The 23003-nt window shown below is 36.8% G+C and overlaps 1 protein-coding gene across 1 annotated transcript in view; it reads right to left on the minus strand.

Moving 5' to 3' along the window:
• LOC126901822 (rap guanine nucleotide exchange factor 2-like) overlaps positions 1 to 23003 on the minus strand; it is a 30461-nt gene that overhangs the window by 1458 nt on the left and 6000 nt on the right. Inside the window, 13 exon segments of the mRNA XM_050678631.1 lie at positions 118 to 180; positions 225 to 293; positions 363 to 650; positions 714 to 936; positions 1043 to 1360; positions 1427 to 1638; positions 2290 to 2389; positions 2446 to 3335; positions 3411 to 3570; positions 3634 to 4059; positions 4151 to 4879; positions 14884 to 14991; positions 22678 to 22753. Of these exon segments, the coding sequence (XP_050534588.1) occupies positions 118 to 180; positions 225 to 293; positions 363 to 650; positions 714 to 936; positions 1043 to 1360; positions 1427 to 1638; positions 2290 to 2389; positions 2446 to 3335; positions 3411 to 3570; positions 3634 to 4059; positions 4151 to 4879; positions 14884 to 14991; positions 22678 to 22753 (3662 nt within the window).

Consider the following 23003-nt stretch of genomic DNA (forward strand, 5'->3'; position numbering starts at 1 on the left):
GATCCCGCTTGGACATTTGGAACATATATTGGGCGATTTCCAATTTGGTAACCCGCTAAAATACAAAATTTAATTAGTACAACTTAATCAATATAATCAATTAAGATTAATTGTTACATGGGGGCTGAAGCACTGAATGTCTCCTTAAATGTAGTGGAGGTGGAGGTGAAGCTCCTTGAGGCATACAAATGTCCACTGATCCACTTGTCTGGGTTNTCCTTGAGGCATACAAATGTCCACTGATCCACTTGTCTGGGTTGAATGTCCTGAATCGCTCGATGTCACGGATCCCGCTAGGACAAACTTTAAATGAGTATACAATTTTTGCTGAAATTAATATTTCATAAGAAAAAAATTCTTACTAGATGTAATTGTTTTTCTAAGAGATAGATTAGATAAACTGGTAACACTGCTACTCTCAGCATTTAAATCAACTGATGATAAAAGTAAAGGTGGAGGTGGATTTAAAGGTGTGGTGTCAGAATGTGATCGTTCATGTGATGTAGCAGGAATGTTAGTAGGCTGGTGAACATTTCTACGTGTTGGAGGGCCTGGAGAAGGAGCCATATGATATCTGGGCTGATGTAATCTAGTTTTGCTAGGTTCACTTAAAGATAATAATTTTCTCACTGCTTGAGGTGATGCAGAGCCTAATTATAAAATTTTAAACATTATAATACTAGAAAATTTAAATGAAAAATGTATAAACAAACCAAATTTAGGACCACTATTTTTCAATCCTTCACTAGCACTGCTGGCACTACTAGCAGTTGAAAGTGTAGGAGAAGGATGTCGTTTACGAATAGGTCCAGTGCTCATAATAGATCCACTGGTGCTCGAGCCTTCACAACTCATTGACAGTTCGTGAAGTTTTTCTTCATCTGTTATTACCTTCATTTTGGCAAGATAAGCTTTAACTCTCCTTACCATTTGAGCCTAAATATAATTGAGTTATTTGATAAAAATAATTTTAAGTTTGACCACAAAAAATATTAAATATACAAAAAAAAAAAACACAAATAATAATGATAAAATTACATACTTCTTCAAACATTTTCTTTGGGTTTGGTGCTGCAGTTGACTTTTTTCTTCTTTTGACTGTAGCAGCTCCAGCTTGATGTGGCCCTCCACTTACACCTGTTGTAAGTTGGTTTAAAGCTACCATAGCATTAGATGTTGGTTGTCCACCAAGCTCCAACATCGTTAGTAAGTCATATGGAGATGAGCACATATTAGTAAGATTCCTAACTTCTTTGGCAATCATTCTTAGCTTTTCAAAATTAATTAAATCTTCTACATGAGTATCATTCCCCAAATGTATAAATGTTAAATCTTTCTTGACAACAGGATAAAATGGAATCTAAATTTAAAATAATAAGAAATTATATAAAATCTTAAACCAAATCATTTAATATTAAGCTATTACAATTGGAGGTTGAGATTGTTCGTTGCTGACTAATTGACGGTATTTGCTCATGTTTCGAGAAGGATCCATCAAATCTTGAAGATCCCCAAATAACCGTTGGTACTTAGTGGGTAGTTTTTCCCAAGATTGTCGTAGACGACTTACAGCACCATGGCCAAGACCCGAGATGATGGCAAACATAGAATTGAAATTTTTACATTCTTTACATTGACCTGTCAATTGAATAAATAAAAAAAGCTATTATGTATCCAGAGTGATTAATATCTTTAAAAATATAAAACAAATCATAATTTTTTTTAAAGAAGTTAATAGTATCTCATGTTCTAAAAAATTTCAAAAATTACTTGGCCCTATCTCCCTTCTCTCTCTCTATTTTAAAATAGTACCAAATTAATTTTTTTTTAAATGGAAACATATATGTAACCCAACTAAAAATAAGGAAATTATCCAACTAAAAAAATTATTGATTGATAACAATTTTTAAACCAGTATTTTAAAAGATATTAGTAATTCTATATTAGGGTGAGAAGGATAGTGTAGTTCATAAATGCCCAGAGATAAAAATAAACATACTCGCACTTCACCTCAAGTCATTATAATATTGTTAATAACTTTCAAAATACAAGTTCAAAAGTTGTTGGCAACTGGTCATTTTTTAATTAGAGCATTTTCTTATTTTTAAGCTATTTTACCAAAAGTTTACGATTAAAAATTCAAAAATTAATACTATTTTAAAGAAGAGAGAGAGGAGGAATGAAACCAAATTTGTTTAAATTATAAAACAAAGGATACCGTAAACTTCTGAAAAAGTATAGTTAATCAATTATATTCTATTATAGATAAAATGATTTCTTTTAACTTACGTGCTACTTTAATAAATTGTTTGATCATTTTTGACCGTCTAATAAGGTTATGTTCTGAACAAATTTCAGTCACTACCCAAAACATTTCTGTGTTAACCAACTAAAAAATAAAATTGTGATCATTTTTTTATTCATAATAAAGTACATTCACCATACCTCAGCAAACTTCGAAAGCATTGGCGTACCATATCGGCTGTCTAATTGGAATAAATCATCAACATATTCAGTAGCTTCAATTTGTCTAAATATTGAGAAATCTTGGAGTGTTAATTGAACTGCCACTTCCACAGCATTAAGTTGCAAAAAGTGAACATTACTTTCTCGTACTAAATCAGCAGCAAGTTCATCTCCAACAAGAGTCTCTGTATTACCAACATTTTTTAAATAATATCTACTACTTAACCCGATACGTTCTGAAAGGTTTTGTAATTGATCAGGCAACCTTCTTTGTTTGATTATACCCCCTTCAGATACAGACACTTCACAAAGAGAAAAGTTTGAGCTCGGTTCAGTGATACCAAATTCTTGTAATGCTAGCATGACCACCTCATGGGCTGTTGTCTCTTTATGCACTAGAAGATACTTGCAAGTCTGATCAGGTTTATAAACTTTGAGTACATGCTCAGGATAATCGGCGGCAGCCATTGCTCGTGGATCATCCAAATAAGACATAGACGTGAGATCTGGATGGCTATGAGACTGTTTAAAATTTGAGCTAGTATCAGATTTGCCAGACACCGAAACGGAGCTATCATCACACACGTCACCCCCGATGATATTTTTTGGGAGAATATTCATCTTCATTAGAGCTCGCTGCAAACGTTTTTTAGGACCTAGGGTCATAAAGCCTCCTCCACTAGACGAGTTTGCTGAAGTAGTATTAACAGTGGAAGTCTTAATTGGTTGTTGAATAGGAGGAGGTAGGTTGGCAGTGAGTAACGGCCGTGCTCGAGGATCATCTTGAAGCCGGGCAATTTCGACCGATTGTTTTTGACGATTTCTCGTTCTAGGAGAATTATCTGGTGTGGCCAGCATTTCTTTGAACACTATAAAAAATAATTAATATAAAATTAAAACTTCACAAAACTATGTCAAGAAAAAATAAATTTAAATGTGCTTACCCAAAAGATTTGATTTTACAGTAATGCTTAAGTGAGTGGTCCCTCGAAGAATTTCTAAAGCTCGTGTATGGGTTACATGTTCAAAGCTCTGTCCATTGACTTCCAAAATTTGATCACCGCGTTTAAGACCAACTTCTTCTGCTTTTGAACCCTTGTCCACCTGCAGACGAAATACTTTATTACTTCACTGTATTCGCATAATAAAGAATAAATAATTGATTACCTTGGATATAAATATGCCGAATCCTCTTTCGTATCCTCCTAATATGGAAAAGTGTAGCACCTGATCTCGACACGGTCTGGCCAATGTGACGCACCTGGCTCTTGCTTTTGCGGCGCATGCAATATTTAACAATCGCATTTGTCCACTCATTTTGTTCTCTTCCAGGCACGCTTCAAACTTTTCCACGAATTCCATCATAACAGGGTCCATTTCAAAATCCGTAAAGTGATTGTTGACCCATAAAAGAACTACCCTCGTGACCCGATCTCTGGCGGACGGTTCACTAAACCAATTCAACAGTTGGTTTGCTACTTCCATAGAATTTTTAATAAAAGTACGATGGGTCAAGAGGAAGTCTTCTACGTATGTGGGATCAATAACCGAGTTCTCCTCGATCAATTGAAGCATCAGTCTTTCTGGCGTTCCCTACAATAATAATGATTTTTATTCATAATCGATCGAGTGACGGAACCCTACAATCGCACCCCTAGGAGTTACAAATATTGTAAATACTCACTCTTATAACTACATGACCCCGTCTTCCGGCCTCCAGAGTGCCTCTTTGTTCGGTAACCATGACCAACTTGCCATCGTCGTCTTCGTGTTTCTTGGTGTTTTCCTCGCCCTGATGGAGTATCCTGTAATAGTCCGTCTGGGTGATGCACACGAACTGGCAGTCATCGCATTTGGTACGCATAACACCCCTGTGATACAGACGCTCCATTGTAGGTACGATACCGAAACTGTCGCCCATATGCAGCTGGTCGGGTACACCATCAACGTGCTCGACTTCGACGTGACCATTGATGAGTACGCTCCACGAATCCAGTTCCTCGCCGTCGTTCATCACTACCGTGCCGGCCTTTTCAACCACAGCGAACACCATAACGCTGCATAGGGCCCTCCGTACGGCCAACGTCATGTTGGTAAACGCCTTCAAGTGCTGCGTGAACTCGAGCAGCACCTCGACGTCGTCTTCTGACCTTTCAGACGGGTCTTTCTCGAGACACTCGCGTACCGTGTCGCGCACCGTCAGGCTCTCGCTACTATCGCCCAAGTCATCTTCGTCCGAGTCTACAATGGACTCCACCAGTCCCGACAAATCCACTTCATCGGCCTCCACCGACACACTGCCCGAGTGTACGCTGGTCATGGTGTCGCTGCCCGAATACGCGGAACTCGTGTCCGAACTGTGCGAGCTTCGGTTGCTCTTCTGATACAATTCAGGTCGAATCGCAGCACAGTACTACAAAGCAAAAATAGTGTTGGTTACACATTGAAAGTACAGTAAAACCTAAGTCTATGAACTTCTGAGAGACACGTGCGTGCGGTTCATTAATTATGTACACTAAAACCGTTAAATCGTTTATCAATCACCACAACAGTTCCAATTTCAAAATAAACATTAAGAATTTACATCAGAATTCAAAAGGAATCCGTAATGGATTCAATCAGGCGTAATGCCTGATTGAAAAAACAAGCGGATTATTCTTTTTCCCATCCGAAACTCGTGAACTTTTGTGTCGATACGTCCGTTTAATCAAGCGAACCGCACACACAAATTCATACACTATGCATTATAATGAAGATGGATTTAACACTTACGCTGTCGTCGAATACAAGATTGATAGCTCCGCCACGTTCCATACCGGTGTACCGAGGGACGGAAGCACTCACTGAGCGTAAACCGCTTTGGGAGTCTGCATAATCCATCTAAAACACAATATAATTAGTCATGGGTTTTGACTGCTCAATTTCGAAGACTAAACAAAAAGGTACGAAAATACAACGCAAAATGTGACCCGGAAGCACTACGACAACGTCGACGGGATAAATGCCGACCATCGATGATGCATTTCACTTGCACGATTCCGACCAAAGTTTACACATCAGACTCGTGTGTTAATAAAACTGCGCTGGCAAAACAACGACATTTAATTTCTGTTTCTGGAAAACGACAGGCACGCAAATGATGGACAAGGACAAACTGCAGCGTTCCATACAGACACACACATTCAATACACGTTGCGGCGGCATTGTATTTGTTGTGCACTTCGTGTCAACTCATGAAGAGCACAACAAATGCGCATACGCCCTGTACAGCGCATATTATACATATATTATAATGGTCGACATCCGGTCACACGATCGAAACGAATTGCAACTTAATTGTATTTCTGACAAAATGCGATTCAATCGAATTTGGAAACCCAATTTTTATGAAAGTTTCCATCGGCACAACAACCGTAGCCTAAACATTCAAGCGTAAAGCGCGCTGAATGCGAGGCGTTGCCTATAGAGAGCAGAACTCGAACATTATTATCCTCAAACGCTACAATAGAATATCTATGTACTTAGTGTAACGACCTATATACATAACATTTAATCTATTATAATGAAACAGCCGCGTCGCTTCCAAGTACGAACTAGGGCGCTCAAAAACCCCGTGAATAAATAACCAGAAAGGTTTTGTTGTCGGTGATTCTAAAACTTTATTGTATTCCGTCCAAAACTAAATCCGTACTCGCCGCCAACGGAAGGCCTTCCGCGAGTACTCCATCTCATGAGGGTGTTGTACTTATCGGTGAGCACATCACTACCGTATAAAGTCCATTAAACGTGTGACTTAGTGGTGCTGTAGGAGTTGTTTTGTCGACAGTTGATACCGGACAATAATTAATTAAAATAGGATATTGTGCGAGGTAATTCGTCGTCAACAGCGCTGTAGTCAATTGGAACGCTAAAAAAGGTAATTAGCTACGGGTATAGTAGACGGCTGAATATTGTGCAGCATTCTGTTCGTCCTTTCGCAAACGGTTAAGAATACGGTTCGCGCAAACACATGCAACCAAATTACTACAGAATGTTTCGACGATCGCAATCTTAAAAAAGTTGAACGTCTAAAGAGTGTTTGATGTGAATTTCTCAACAGACTTCGCTCGGTTGACAATCACCACAATTGGAGGAAAACTAATGAAATTGCCAACATATAGTACAGACACGACTAACCGCCTAATGTCAATCATTCGCTACATTAAACATACATGATAAAATACCGAATGGGGATGTACGTATCATACGTTGAAATGCTCTAGATTTTTAATTATTTTCACTATTTTTAGAACTCTCTAAATAATATTGTCCGATAATATCACTGAATTAGCGTTTAAATCTTTGATGCTGAACGGAATCGCAAATTTTTTCCCGTGTCAGCCAACAGACGGAGGCCACGTTTTTTTTATGGCGTTGTGACAGCAGAACACAATTACAACGACGGTACAACTAAATTTTACAGCCATTAATTTGAATACAAAACGTTCTATTTAAAAAAAAACTAGCGCTATTTGTGAGGCCTTATAAATTCATACGTAAAATTTTAGTCCAATGTGAAATGCCACGACTTTGAGTGAATTTTGTTACTTATATTAGCGCTCCTGTTTAATGTGGCATGTCAAAGGTCGGTGAGCTTTTACTTAATGTAGATGTAATCGCCAAAGGGATACACTTTTACTTACACTTGTGGTGTCTAAAACTGAATACCAAAAACGCCCACCGGTGTTATTTGTTACTTTGCTATTTCTCTTGCTTTAAAACGAGTCTTTAAGTAATAATAATACTTGCTTATTTCCTACGAGTTAATCTTACTCGGATCAATATTTAATCAACAGAAAATGGATAGAACTCCTTCGGCAGTAGAGTAAAAAGTGCTCGATTTTTTTTTTTTTTTTTTTTTTGCAGTGTTTACATGCTTAATGTTTTAAACTGTCTAGAAAGAAATCAATTAGGAGCAGTAAGTGCACACTTTAATGGAGTGCTCATAAAAGCTACGATAAAAACAACACAACGCTATGACGAACGCGGCATATAATATACTGGTAAAATTATTTGAAAATTTGTCGAGCAAAAATAATTAGACGTCTCAATCAAACGTAAAAGTTCATCCGACTCGAGAGTTTCTTCATTAGAAATTCCTGCACAATTAAAAAGTTTTACTATTAATTTTATTCTGCACCGTGCGTGATGAACCGCCATCAAACTAACGAATAAATGAAATAAAATCTTATTAATTTTGCTTTACTTCAAATTGAAATATTTACACAATGCGTGTATACACCATACACCACAATGTCTCGTTAAGCAATAACAATGAACGACCAGACCATGGAATTCAGCCCACATTTCCACACACGCATCCAGTGTACTGTACATTACATATTGTATTCGAACGTTGCCTGTTATTTCGCGTTCCTGTGATGTATGATAAATAAAATACAATAATAGTTCAATTGCACTGTAGTGTGGGTTTATCTGAGTTCACAACCGAGTGCCTAAATTATTTATCAATACTGTGGTTTGTACGCGAGGCGCGGCTGTAAGGGTATAAATCCGAGTCGTCTAATTATTTTAATTACGATATTGAATTCACTGAACGCAGAAATAATTTAATATATCAATAAGAAGTGTAATTTTAACCGTCCGGTCCGGTTTCCACGACCGCATTATAATAATTTTATTGTTCTTTGTTATTTAGAATACATTTTTTTTACGTGTAAACCTAAATAATTGATTATTAGAATATGCAGCGGCCGGAAAAATGTACATTTTTCGTCTTAATAAAAAACCAATACGATTATGCATTGAGTTTTAATAATAAAAACACATTTAAAAACTATCTCGCAGCGGTTATAAAATTTGTAAAATACCTTGACTTTGATAGATTCAATCTATTTTCTAGTCCGAAACTTGAATTTAAATATTCAATGGAACGTATGTTTTTTTCGATTTTATAATCATGTACATAAAAATAGGGTTAGCATATAAAAATGGTCGTTAAAAACTTTCAGTGAGCTTGTAGTATTATTTAATGCACTCTTTCGGTTTAAAATTTGATTTATAGAGTACTTTAAATAATGTGTACGGCGGTGAAAAGGGATAAAATTTAATACAATAGCGAATGAAATATGTTGTTTTTTTCTTTGTACCGAATACCAATTATTCGTTCGATGGATTTCGATCATTGATTCATTGGACGTTTAATGAATGTTTACCGAACCGACCGGCGAGTCTTAATGGCCTTAAATGGGATGAAAAAAAGTTCAAAAAAAAAACAATTACTGTTGGGCGCTTGGCAGTGAAAGCAATCATCTCTCCTGTTGCGTCAGGACCCTTAAACTGCTTCTACATAATCAACACTACTGGCGGTCGGGTTCATAATATTGTTATTATTACTTATTTAATATCATAATGTTAAAAACAAAATAAAATACAACACGGGTGACTGAACTGAAGTAAGGGATCAAGCGGATGCAAGATAAATGACCACGGTAAGAGCAATCGTGTATATAACAAGAAAAAAACATTGACGCACAGAAACCACGAGGAAATGATATTGGAGGGAGGGGGCAANTCCGTCTGGGTGATGCACACGAACTGGCAGTCATCGCATTTGGTACGCATAACACCCCTGTGATACAGACGCTCCATTGTAGGTACGATACCGAAACTGTCGCCCATATGCAGCTGGTCGGGTACACCATCAACGTGCTCGACTTCGACGTGACCATTGATGAGTACGCTCCACGAATCCAGTTCCTCGCCGTCGTTCATCACTACCGTGCCGGCCTTTTCANTTGGATCAATATTGTGCTTAACCTTCTCTCTTGTATTTATATATATATATATATTTAATAAATATCGGAGGAGGGGGTGTAGACCACTTAGAGACAATAAAGTGACGTAAGGAGGAAATAATTTTTTTTTTCTGTCACTGATTCAAAGGCGATTGACTATCGAAAATAAAGAAAACGCGCTCGGAAGAAAATCGCCGACATCAAGAAAACTTTTTTTTTTTACCCGTTTTAGTTCTGAAATCGAAAACGTACCNGCTACTATCGCCCAAGTCATCTTCGTCCGAGTCTACAATGGACTCCACCAGTCCCGACAAATCCACTTCATCGGCCTCCACCGACACACTGCCCGAGTGTACGCTGGTCATGGTGTCGCTGCCCGAATACGCGGAACTCGTGTCCGAACTGTGCGAGCTTCGGTTGCTCTTCTGATACAATTCAGGTCGAATCGCAGCACAGTACTACAAAGCAAAAATAGTGTTGGTTACACATTGAAAGTACAGTAAAACCTAAGTCTATGAACTTCTGAGAGACACGTGCGTGCGGTTCATTAATTATGTACACTAAAACCGTTAAATCGTTTATCAATCACCACAACAGTTCCAATTTCAAAATAAACATTAAGAATTTACATCAGAATTCAAAAGGAATCCGTAATGGATTCAATCAGGCGTAATGCCTGATTGAAAAAACAAGCGGATTATTCTTTTTCCCATCCGAAACTCGTGAACTTTTGTGTCGATACGTCCGTTTAATCAAGCGAACCGCACACACAAATTCATACACTATGCATTATAATGAAGATGGATTTAACACTTACGCTGTCGTCGAATACAAGATTGATAGCTCCGCCACGTTCCATACCGGTGTACCGAGGGACGGAAGCACTCACTGAGCGTAAACCGCTTTGGGAGTCTGCATAATCCATCTAAAACACAATATAATTAGTCATGGGTTTTGACTGCTCAATTTCGAAGACTAAACAAAAAGGTACGAAAATACAACGCAAAATGTGACCCGGAAGCACTACGACAACGTCGACGGGATAAATGCCGACCATCGATGATGCATTTCACTTGCACGATTCCGACCAAAGTTTACACATCAGACTCGTGTGCTAATAAAACTGTGCTGGCAAAACAACGACATTTAATTTCTGTTTCTGGAAAACGACAGGCGCGCAAATGATGGACAAGGACAAACTGCAGCGTTCCATACAGACACACGCATACAATACACGTTGCGGCGGCATTGTATTTGTTGTGCTCTTCATGAGTTGACACGAAGAGCACAACAACAAACGCGCATACGCCCTGTACAGCGCATATTATACATATATTATAATGGTCGACATCCGGTCACACGATCGAAACGAATTGCAACTTAATTGTATTTCTGACAAAATACGATTCGATCGAATTTGGAAACCCAATTTTTATGAAAGTTTCCATCGGCACAACAACCGTAGCCTAAACATTCAAGCGTAAAGCGCGCTGAATGCGAGGCGTTGCCTATAGAGAGCAGAACTCGAACATTATTATCCTCAAACGCTACAATAGAATATCTATGTACTTAGTGTAACGACCTATATACATAACATTTAATCTATTATAATGAAACAGCCGCGTCGCTTCCAAGTACGAACTAGGGCGCTCAAAAACCCCGTGAATAAATAACCAGAAAGGTTTTGTCGTTGGCGATTCTAAAACTTTATTGTATTCCGTCCAAAACTAAATCCGTACTCGCCGCCAACGGAAGGCCTTCCGCGAGTACTCCATCAATGAGGGTGTTGTACTTATCGGTGAGCACATCACTACCGTATAAATTCCATAAAACGTGTGACTTAGTGATACTGTAGGAGCTGTTGTCGACAGTTGATACCGGACAATAATAAATTAAAATAGGATATTGTGCGAGGTAATTCGTCGTCAACAGCGCTGTAGTCAATTGGAACGCTAAAAAAGGTAATTAGCTACGGGTATAGACGGCTGAATATTGTGCAGCATTCTGTTCGTCCTTTCGCACACGGTTAAGAATACGGTTCGCGCAACCCCAAATTACTACAGAATGTTTCGACGATCATAATCTTAAAAAGTTGAACGTCTAAAGAGTGTCTGATGTGAATTTATCAACAGACTTCGCTCGGTTGACAATCACAATTGGAGGAAAACAAAATGAAATTGCCAACATATAGCACAGACACGACTAACCGCCGAATGTCAATCATTCGCTACATTAAACATAAACGATAAAATACCGAATGGGGATGTACGTATCATACGTTGAAATGCTCTAGATTTTTAATTATTTTCACTATTTTTAGAACTCTCTAAATAATATTGTCCGATAATATCACTGAATTAGCGTTTAAATCTTTGATGCTGAACGGAATCGCAAATTTTTTCCCGTGTCAGCCAACAGACGGAGGCCACGTTTTTTTTATGGCGTTGTGACAGCAGAACACAATTACAACGACGGTACAACTAAATTTTACAGCCATTAATTTGAATACAAAACGTTCTATTTAAAAAAAAACTAGCGCTATTTGTGAGGCCTTATAAATTCATACGTAAAATTTTAGTCCAATGTGAAATGCCACGACTTTGAGTGAATTTTGTTACTTATATTAGCGCTCCTGTTTAATGTGGCATGTCAAAGGTCGGTGAGCTTTTACTTAATGTAGATGTAATCGCCAAAGGGATACACTTTTACTTACACTTGTGGTGTCTAAAACTGAATACCAAAAACGCCCACCGGTGTTATTTGTTACTTTGCTATTTCTCTTGCTTTAAAACGAGTCTTTAAGTAATAATAATACTTGCTTATTTCCTACGAGTTAATCTTACTCGGATCAATATTTAATCAACAGAAAATGGATAGAACTCCTTCGGCAGTAGAGTAAAAAGTGCTCGATTTTTTTTTTTTTTTTTTTTTTGCAGTGTTTACATGCTTAATGTTTTAAACTGTCTAGAAAGAAATCAATTAGGAGCAGTAAGTGCACACTTTAATGGAGTGCTCATAAAAGCTACGATAAAAACAACACAACGCTATGACGAACGCGGCATATAATATACTGGTAAAATTATTTGAAAATTTGTCGAGCAAAAATAATTAGACGTCTCAATCAAACGTAAAAGTTCATCCGACTCGAGAGTTTCTTCATTAGAAATTCCTGCACAATTAAAAAGTTTTACTATTAATTTTATTCTGCACCGTGCGTGATGAACCGCCATCAAACTAACGAATAAATGAAATAAAATCTTATTAATTTTGCTTTACTTCAAATTGAAATATTTACACAATGCGTGTATACACCATACACCACAATGTCTCGTTAAGCAATAACAATGAACGACCAGACCATGGAATTCAGCCCACATTTCCACACACGCATCCAGTGTACTGTACATTACATATTGTATTCGAACGTTGCCTGTTATTTCGCGTTCCTGTGATGTATGATAAATAAAATACAATAATAGTTCAATTGCACTGTAGTGTGGGTTTATCTGAGTTCACAACCGAGTGCCTAAATTATTTATCAATACTGTGGTTTGTACGCGAGGCGCGGCTGTAAGGGTATAAATCCGAGTCGTCTAATTATTTTAATTACGATATTGAATTCACTGAACGCAGAAATAATTTAATATATCAATAAGAAGTGTAATTTTAACCGTCCGGTCCGGTTTCCACGACCGCATTATAATAATTTTATTGTTCTTTGTTATTTAGAATACATTTTTTTTACGTGTAAACCTAAATAATTGATTATTAGAATATGCAGCGGCCGGAAAAATGTACATTTTTCGTCTTAATAAAAAACCAATACGATTATGCATTGAGTTTTAATAATAAAAACACATTTAAAAACTATCTCGCAGCGGTTATAAAATTTGTAAAATACCTTGACTTTGATAGATTCAATCTATTTTCTAGTCCGAAACTTGAATTTAAATATTCAATGGAACGTATGTTTTTTTCGATTTTATAATCATGTACATAAAAATAGGGTTAGCATATAAAAATGGTCGTTAAAAACTTTCAGTGAGCTTGTAGTATTATTTAATGCACTCTTTCGGTTTAAAATTTGATTTATAGAGTACTTTAAATGATGTGTACAGCGGTGAAAAGGGATAAAATTTAATACAATAGCGAATGAAATATGTTGTTTTTTTCTTTGTACCGAATACCAATTATTCGTTCAATGGATTTCGATCATTGATTCATTGGACGTTTAATGAATGTTTACCGAACCGACCGGCGAGTCTTAATGGCCTTAAACGAGATGAAAAAAAGTTCAAAAAAACAATTACTGTGGGGCGCTTGGCAGTGAAAGCAATCATCTCTCCTGTTGCGTCAGGACCCTTAAACTGCTTCTACATAATCAACACTACTGGCGGTCGGGTTCATAATATTGTTATTATTACTTATTTAATATCATAATGTTAAAAACAAAATAGAATACAACACGGGTGACTGAACTGAAGTAAGGGATCAAGCGGATGCAAGATAAATGACCACGGTAAGAGCAATCGTGTATATAACAAGAAAAAAACATTGACGCACAGAAACCACGAGGAAATGATATTGGAGGGAGGGGGCAAATGAATGAGGAAAGGCAGAAAAAGGCAAGTGACGTCGGTCGTGCCGGGTGGTTGGTAACTGGCTGAGGCGGCGGTGGGCTTCGGTATAAATGAGCGCAATGCGTGGGTGTCTGCCGTTACACAGCTTTGTGGTGGTTCGTTCTTCTCCGTTGTTGGATCAATATTGTGCTTAACCTTCTCTCTTGTATTTATATATATATATATATATTTAATAAATATCGGAGGAGGGGGTGTAGACCACTTAGAGACAATAAAGTGACGTAAGGAGGAAATAATTTTTTTTTTCTGTCACTGATTCAAAGGCGATTGACTATCGAAAATAAAGAAAACGCGCTCGGAAGAAAATCGCCGACATCAAGAAAACTTTTTTTTTTTACCCGTTTTAGTTCTGAAATCGAAAACGTAGTACCCCAACCGAACACTTCGGTCGCCGAATTTTCTCGGCAAACGTACGCACACGAGCACTAGCCGCACTTTGTCGAACTATATGGGAAGAAAGTATAAAAAAAAAGAAATTACCGTCATCCGACCAACACCACAAGCAGCTGTCGGCGATATTGGAGAATGTCTATAAAACGATGCACATTACTCGACCGCATTACACCCGTCGGAACAATACCGAAGAGAGCACACCATAATGGAAATATCGTACGGAGATTATACAGAGTGTACCCACCCGCATGGTCGTCCTGTAGGAAGAAAAGAGAACAAGTGTCCCTATAATAGTGTACATCAATTCAAACAATAAAAATAATAATACTAATGGTATGTGTGTGTGTGTGTGTAATACGAGATACACGAGCTTGGTTGAAAAATCGTTCGTGTCATTGAATCGACTGAGAAGAGAAAAACGAGGAGTCGTTGACATGAATAATAATTATTATATTCAAACAATAAAAAATGACGATGGACTACGAAAACAGCTGATCGCGACGACNTGATACGTCCGTTTAATCAAGCGAACCGCACACACAAATTCATACACTATGCATTATAATGAAGATGGATTTAACACTTACGCTGTCGTCGAATACAAGATTGATAGCTCCGCCACGTTCCATACCGGTGTACCGAGGGACGGAAGCACTCACTGAGCGTAAACCGCTTTGGGAGTCTGCATAATCCATCTAAAACACAATATAATTAGTCATGGGTTTTGACTGCTCAATTTCGAAGACTAAACAAAAAGGTACGAAAATACAACGCAAAATGTGACCCGGAAGCACTACGACAACGTCGACGGGATGAATGCCGACCATCGATGATGCATTTCACTTGCACGATTCCGACCAAAGTTTACACATCAGACTCGTGTGTTAATAAAACTGCGCTGGCAAAACAACGACATTTAATTTCTGTTTCTGGAAAACGACAGGCACGCAAATGATGGACAAGGACAAACTGCAGCGTTCCATACAGACACACACATTCAATACACGTTGCGGCGGCATTGTATTTGTTGTGCACTTCGTGTCAACTCATGAAGAGCACAACAAATGCGCATACGCCCTGTACAGCGCATATTATACATATATTATAATGGTCGACATCCGGTCACACGATCGAAACGAATTGCAACTTAATTGTATTTCTGACAAAATGCGATTCAATCGAATTTGGAAACCCAATTTTTATGAAAGTTTCCATCGGCACAACAACCGTAGCCTAAACATTCAAGCGTAAAGCGCGCTGAATGCGAGGCGTTGCCTATAGAGAGCAGAACTCGAACATTATTATCCTCAAACGCTACAATAGAATATCTATGTACTTAGTGTAACGACCTATATACATAACATTTAATCTATTATAATGAAACAGCCGCGTCGCTTCCAAGTACGAACTAGGGCGCTCAAAAACCCCGTGAATAAATAACCAGAAAGGTTTTGTTGTCGGTGATTCTAAAACTTTATTGTATTCCGTCCAAAACTAAATCCGTACTCGCCGCCAACGGAAGGCCTTCCGCGAGTACTCCATCTCATGAGGGTGTTGTACTTATCGGTGAGCACATCACTACCGTATAAAGTCCATTAAACGTGTGACTTAGTGGTGCTGTAGGAGTTGTTTTGTCGACAGTTGATACCGGACAATAATTAATTAAAATAGGATATTGTGCGAGGTAATTCGTCGTCAACAGCGCTGTAGTCAATTGGAACGCTAAAAAAGGTAATTAGCTACGGGTATAGTAGACGGCTGAATATTGTGCAGCATTCTGTTCGTCCTTTCGCAAACGGTTAAGAATACGGTTCGCGCAAACACATGCAACCAAATTACTACAGAATGTTTCGACGATCGCAATCTTAAAAAAGTTGAACGTCTAAAGAGTGTTTGATGTGAATTTCTCAACAGACTTCGCTCGGTTGACAATCACCACAATTGGAGGAAAACTAATGAAATTGCCAACATATAGTACAGACACGACTAACCGCCTAATGTCAATCATTCGCTACATTAAACATAAACGATAAAATACCGAATGGGGATGTACGTATCATACGTTGAAATGCTCTAGATTTTTAATTATTTTCACTATTTTTAGAACTCTCTAAATAATATTGTCCGATAATATGACTGAATTAGCGTTGAAATCTTTGATGCTGAACGGAATCGCAAATTTTTTCCCGTGTCAGCCAACAGACGGAGGCCACGTTTTTTTTATGGCGTTGTGACAGCAGAACACAATTACAACGACGGTACAACTAAATTTTACAGCCATTAATTTGAATACAAAACGTTCTATTTAAAAAAAAACTAGCGCTATTTGTGAGGCCTTATAAATTCATACGTAAAATTTTAGTCCAATGTGAAATGCCACGACTTTGAGTGAATTTTGTTACTTATATTAGCGCTCCTGTTTAATGTGGCATGTCAAAGGTCGGTGAGCTTTTACTTAATGTAGATGTAATCGCCAAAGGGATACACTTTTACTTACACTTGTGGTGTCTAAAACTGAATACCAAAAACGCCCACCGGTGTTATTTGTTACTTTGCTATTTCTCTTGCATTAAAACGAGTCTTTAAGTAATAATAGTACTTGCTTATTTCCTACGAGTTAATCTTACTCGGATCAATATTTAATCAACAGAAAATGGACAGAATTCCTTCGGCAGTAGAGTAAAAAGTGCTCGACTTTTTTTTTTTTCGCAGTGTTTACATACTTAATGTTTTAAACTGTCTAGAAAGAAATCAATTAGGAGCNTTTTTTTTTTTTTTGCAGTGTTTACATGCTTAATGTTTTAAACTGTCTAGAAAGAAATCAATTAGGAGCAGTAAGTGCACACTTTAATGGAGTGCTCATAAAAGCTACGATAAAAACAACACAACGCTATGACGAACGCGGCATATAATATACTGGTAAAATTATTTGAAAATTTGTCGAGCAAAAATAATTAGACGTCTCAATCAAACGTAAAAGTTCATCCGACTCGAGAGTTTCTTCATTAGAAATTCCTGCACAATTAAAAAGTTTTACTATTAATTTTATTCTGCACCGTGCGTGATGAACCGCCATCAAACTAACGAATAAATGAAATAAAATCTTATTAATTTTGCTTTACTTCAAATTGAAATATTTACACAATGCGTGTATACACCATACACCACAATGTCTCGTTAAGCAATAACAATGAACGACCAGACCATGGAATTCAGCCCACATTTCCACACACGCATCCAGTGTACTGTACATTACATATTGTATTCGAACGTTGCCTGTTATTTCGCGTTCCTGTGATGTATGATAAATAAAATACAATAATAGTTCAATTGCACTGTAGTGTGGGTTTATCTGAGTTCACAACCGAGTGCCTAAATTATTTATCAATACTGTGGTTTGTACGCGAGGCGCGGCTGTAAGGGTATAAATCCGAGTCGTCTAATTATTTTAATTACGATATTGAATTCACTGAACGCAGAAATAATTTAATATATCAATAAGAAGTGTAATTTTAACCGTCCGGTCCGGTTTCCACGACCGCATTATAATAATTTTATTGTTCTTTGTTATTTAGAATACATTTTTTTTACGTGTAAACCTAAATAATTGATTATTAGAATATGCAGCGGCCGGAAAAATGTACATTTTTCGTCTTAATAAAAAACCAATACGATTATGCATTGAGTTTTAATAATAAAAACACATTTAAAAACTATCTCGCAGCGGTTATAAAATTTGTAAAATACCTTGACTTTGATAGATTCAATCTATTTTCTAGTCCGAAACTTGAATTTAAATATTCAATGGAACGTATGTTTTTTTCGATTTTATAATCATGTACATAAAAATAGGGTTAGCATATAAAAATGGTCGTTAAAAACTTTCAGTGAGCTTGTAGTATTATTTAATGCACTCTTTCGGTTTAAAATTTGATTTATAGAGTACTTTAAATAATGTGTACGGCGGTGAAAAGGGATAAAATTTAATACAATAGCGAATGAAATATGTTGTTTTTTTCTTTGTACCGAATACCAATTATTCGTTCAATGGATTTCGATCATTGATTCATTGGACGTTTAATGAATGTTTACCGAACCGACCGGCGAGTCTTAATGGCCTTAAACGAGATGAAAAAAAGTTCAAAAAAACAATTACTGTGGGGCGCTTGGCAGTGAAAGCAATCGTCTCTCCTGTTGCGTCAGGACCCTTAAACTGCTTCTACATAATCAACACTACTGGCGGTCGGGTTCATAATATTGTTGTTATTACTTATTTAATATCATAATGTTAAAAACAAAATAGAATACAACACGGGTGACTGAACTGAAGTAAGGGATCAAGCGGATGCAAGATAAATGACCACGGTAGGAGCAATCGTGTATATAACAAGAAAAAAACATTGACGCACAGAAACCACGAGGAAATGATATCGGAGGGAGGGGGCAGATGAATGAGGAAAGGCAGAAAAAGGCAAGTGACGTCGGTCGTGCCGGGTGGTTGGTAACTGGCTGAGGCGGCGGTGGGCTTCGGTATAAATGAGCGCAATGCGTGGGTGTCTGCCGTTACACAGCTTTGTGGTGGTTCGTTCTTCTCCGTTGTTGGATCAATATTGTGCTTAACCTTCTCTCTTGTATTTATATATATATATATATTTAATAAATATCGGAGGAGGGGGTGTAGACCACTTAGAGACAATAAAGTGACGTAAGGAGGAAATAATTTTTTTTTTCTGTCACTGATTCAAAGGCGATTGACTATCGAAAATAAAGAAAACGCGCTCGGAAGAAAATCGCCGACATCAAGAAAACTTTTTTTTTTTACCCGTTTTAGTTCTGAAATCGAAAACGTACCACCCCAACCGAACACTTCGGTCGCCGAATTTTCTCGGCAAACGTACGCACACGAGCACTAGCCGCACTTTGTCGAACTATACGAGAAAGTATAAAAAAAAAGAAATTACCGTCATCCGACCAACACCACAAGCAGCTGTCGGCGATATTGGAGAATGTCTATAAAACGATGCACATTACTCGACCGCATTACACCCGTCGGAACAATACCGAAGAGAGCACACCATAATGGAAATATCGTACGGAGATTATACAGTGTGTACCCACCCGCATGGTCGTCCGGTCGGAAGAAAAGAGAACAAGTGTCCCTATAATAGTGTACATCAATTCAAACAATAAAAATAATAATACTAATGGTATGTGTGTGTGTGTGTGTAATACGAGATACACGAGCTTGGTTGAAAAATCGTTCGTGTCATTGAATCGACTGAGAAGAGAAAAACGAGGAGTCGTTGACATGAATAATAATTATTATATTCAAACAATAAAAAATGACGATGGACTACGAAAACAGCTGATCGCGACGACGGCGACTGGATCAACGCTCTTTGCCCTTCTACCGCTCTTTCCTAGGCCGTTTTTCATCTCTACGCTCCGTTTCCCGTCATTAACAATCATAATATTTTATTTTTTTAAGGTAAAATTTGTTGTTTAGCTTCATAGCGGAAGTCCTACTGACTTCATACTGTCGTACATGAATCACACACAAATGTGTTCCATTACACAAATCACACACATTATAAATAAACACATACATGTATATTATCATAATAGAAAATTTTAATAGTTGATGTTGACGGCGTGAGTCATCTATTTGAAAATATGTTTTCACGCGTTCGGTACAAGTCTTGCGACGACAAAGATTTTTGTAATTCCAACATTGTTTTTTTCATGGCCTTAAATTATGGAGATATTTTTCTCCTTTTTTCCGAGAAAAAGTTTATTTTTCGACGAGCAAGCGAAAATCAACAAACAAAAATAACGAAAGCGGCGTTTGATTCAAATGAACTAAGAAGAATAATATTATTGTAAATAGGTCATCCCTCCAAAAAGCATCAGTCTCGACTTCCTGGACATCACAACAAGACACGACAAATCTCGATCGGCTTATGTCAACAAAGTTTATAAGTCTTACAAGTTTTCACAAAAATAAACCGAAATTGAAAAATAAGAAAACATTTATCTTCTAATACGTAATCAAGTTTGATAATAACAAAACGGAAAAACTTTTAATGACAGTTGGTTTGTGTTTTCGTTAAAATCTCAGCTAAATAGACAACACTATAGAAAACGTTTTTTTTTTTTAATTAAAAACTGTCAGTTAGGTGTACTTTGTAGATCATTATAAAATGACATTTAATACCTGGACTTAACCGATTTGTTATTTTTTTTTGAAATTTCAATTTACAGTAACGTTGATAATTTTAGTATGCCTCTTTAACGTAACCAATGGGGTGAATATTAAATAAATACTATTTCAATTAATTTTGCTTGAGTATAGATTATAATAACGTTTTCGTGGAAATGTCAAAAGTATTTTTACTAAAAAAAATATAAATATATATTTTATAAGCTTCCAGGGTATGTAATTTTTTTTCATTATAATAACGTTCGATTTACTGTTTTTATTTTTAACGCGAATAAAATATCTATTTAATACTGCTAAGAATACGATTCTATAAAACACAATTAAAAATCCAATGTTTATAATTCTTTTTTTTTTTTTTGTATCTTTAAATTATAAGGGCAGTTAAGATTGATGTTTGACGAACAAATTTAATGTTTTTCATTGCTCAGTAAAAAAAAATAAAGGTCAGTTTGTTTTTCGTAGGCGTTATAAAGTTTAGTAATAAATTATTAGAGTTTAATATAAACTTGGTGTAATAAACCATTGTAGAGTGAATAATAATTGAAATTAAAAATTTAGAATCGCCCAAGTCCACCAGCTAACAATAAAGAAATTACTCATCTATAACGCACAAGACCTATGCCCTTTTCATAACATTCTGTACTGCCGGAGAACAAACACATAAATGTAATTGTTATAAAAATAACGATTACACTTATTTTATCTTATGATTGCACGCAAACGAACCGCGTTTAACAATACCTTTCATATTTTTTAGCAGATAATTTGCATTATACATTGTACATTGTATATCCGACGAAATGATCAGTTCGTGAGAATAAACAGACTATCATTATAATTTAAATTAACCGAGTAGGCAGAATAAGAGTATAATGGACATTTAAAGATAAACGTCAAACATTTTATCGATTAAATATCAATTATTCGAGACCCATAAAAACATTATGCTTCATTACAANATCAATTATTCGAGACCCATAAAAATATAATGCTTCATTACAACGAAACGCCAAAGTACAATAAAATTACTCAACTTGGCATGTTAATTTAATTACTTACACGACGATGGTCGTAATAATTATCATCATTTGTAACAATGCGAGCCAACAATGAAAAGGGACACCAGTTGAAGGTTGAAATAATCAAAATAAAAAACGGACCAATGCGCGATTTTATTTCTAAGGCTACAAAGGGTTCAGAGTTATTGAACGCGCCAGTGGCTTTATTCCAAACGCCAGTTGTTTGCTTAAAACAATACGAACACGCTTTTAGAGTAATGAAATAATAACAAATGAAAACGAAACGTTATCACAAATATCGATGGTCAATGGGCGTAAAATGAGCACTCGAGAAATAGCAATAACGCGATTCAAAAGACTCTCAAAGGCCTAAAGCTCACCAAAGATAATATCTCCGGTGACATATCTCGATGTAACACCTCAGAATCGAGATCCTTATGATGTCGTAGGGAGACATAACATTCTTTGAAAAACCATCAACAGCGAGACCGATATTTGTGTTGCTATCTTTTTTTTTTTTTGTCATCATACCCGCGCGTGTGGAGTTCAAAAACCAAGAATGGAATAAAAAAAAAACGCCAACCAATGTTCTACGAGCAGAGATCATTCAACCATAAACAGCGATAAAATCCGACACGGAATGGTAACAGCAAAAGCGAGACACATAGAAGAGCACAGCAAATACGTTTTATGATCTTATTTTATACACTACCAGCGATTTTCCAAGTTAACTCGAGCAAGTATAACTTTAACGCGGCTCGAAAATATTCGCAATTTTATAGTTGGTCGGGACACCCGTTTTATTTTATTTTTTAATGCTATTTTCAGTTTTCTAAAGAGTGTTTTTAACAGTAAACATTGTTAAAAATAATTGATAGAGCGCAAAATCGACATTTTCTCGATTACGGTCTACAGCCAATAGTACCAGTACAAAAAGAATTCCCTGATGCACTACCGGTCAAATTATAAGTTACGTTATATTTTTCAAGGGGAAAAAGCCGACAACAACAACAAAAAAGGACGCGAACAAAGAAGATAACAGCGTTCCTACAGTAATGATGCGCTCTGCTCGAAATGTTCTACCTACACGTACAATTGCTTTTACTCGACATTTTTCTAAAAAAAAAAAAAAAAACACTTACCACCAACATTTCCGAAGGCTCCAACACGAAGCATTCGTTAGGCCGCCTAGCGCTGCCTCCGGTTCGTTTTCCAAAACTGAAACAAAATAACAACATCATTATTACAAAACATCGTTTTAATTAATATTCTAAGTGTAAACTTGAACCTAATCGTCTACCGCCCCGACATGTATAACGAGTATTGGTCGCGAGCTCCATAATTTATCCAATTTATGTTAAATTAAATGTAACGCTAACAATAGCGAGTAAATTCATACACCCGGCCGCCTAAAAATCGTTCGCTCATTTAAATTGTTTAGCCGTCATAAGTCGCGTTGATGTTTTTA

The sequence above is a fragment of the Daktulosphaira vitifoliae genome, unplaced genomic scaffold, assembly GCF_025091365.1.
Source record: "Daktulosphaira vitifoliae isolate Bord-2020 unplaced genomic scaffold, ASM2509136v1 Scaffold_3, whole genome shotgun sequence".
NCBI lineage: Eukaryota > Metazoa > Arthropoda > Insecta > Hemiptera > Phylloxeridae > Daktulosphaira > Daktulosphaira vitifoliae.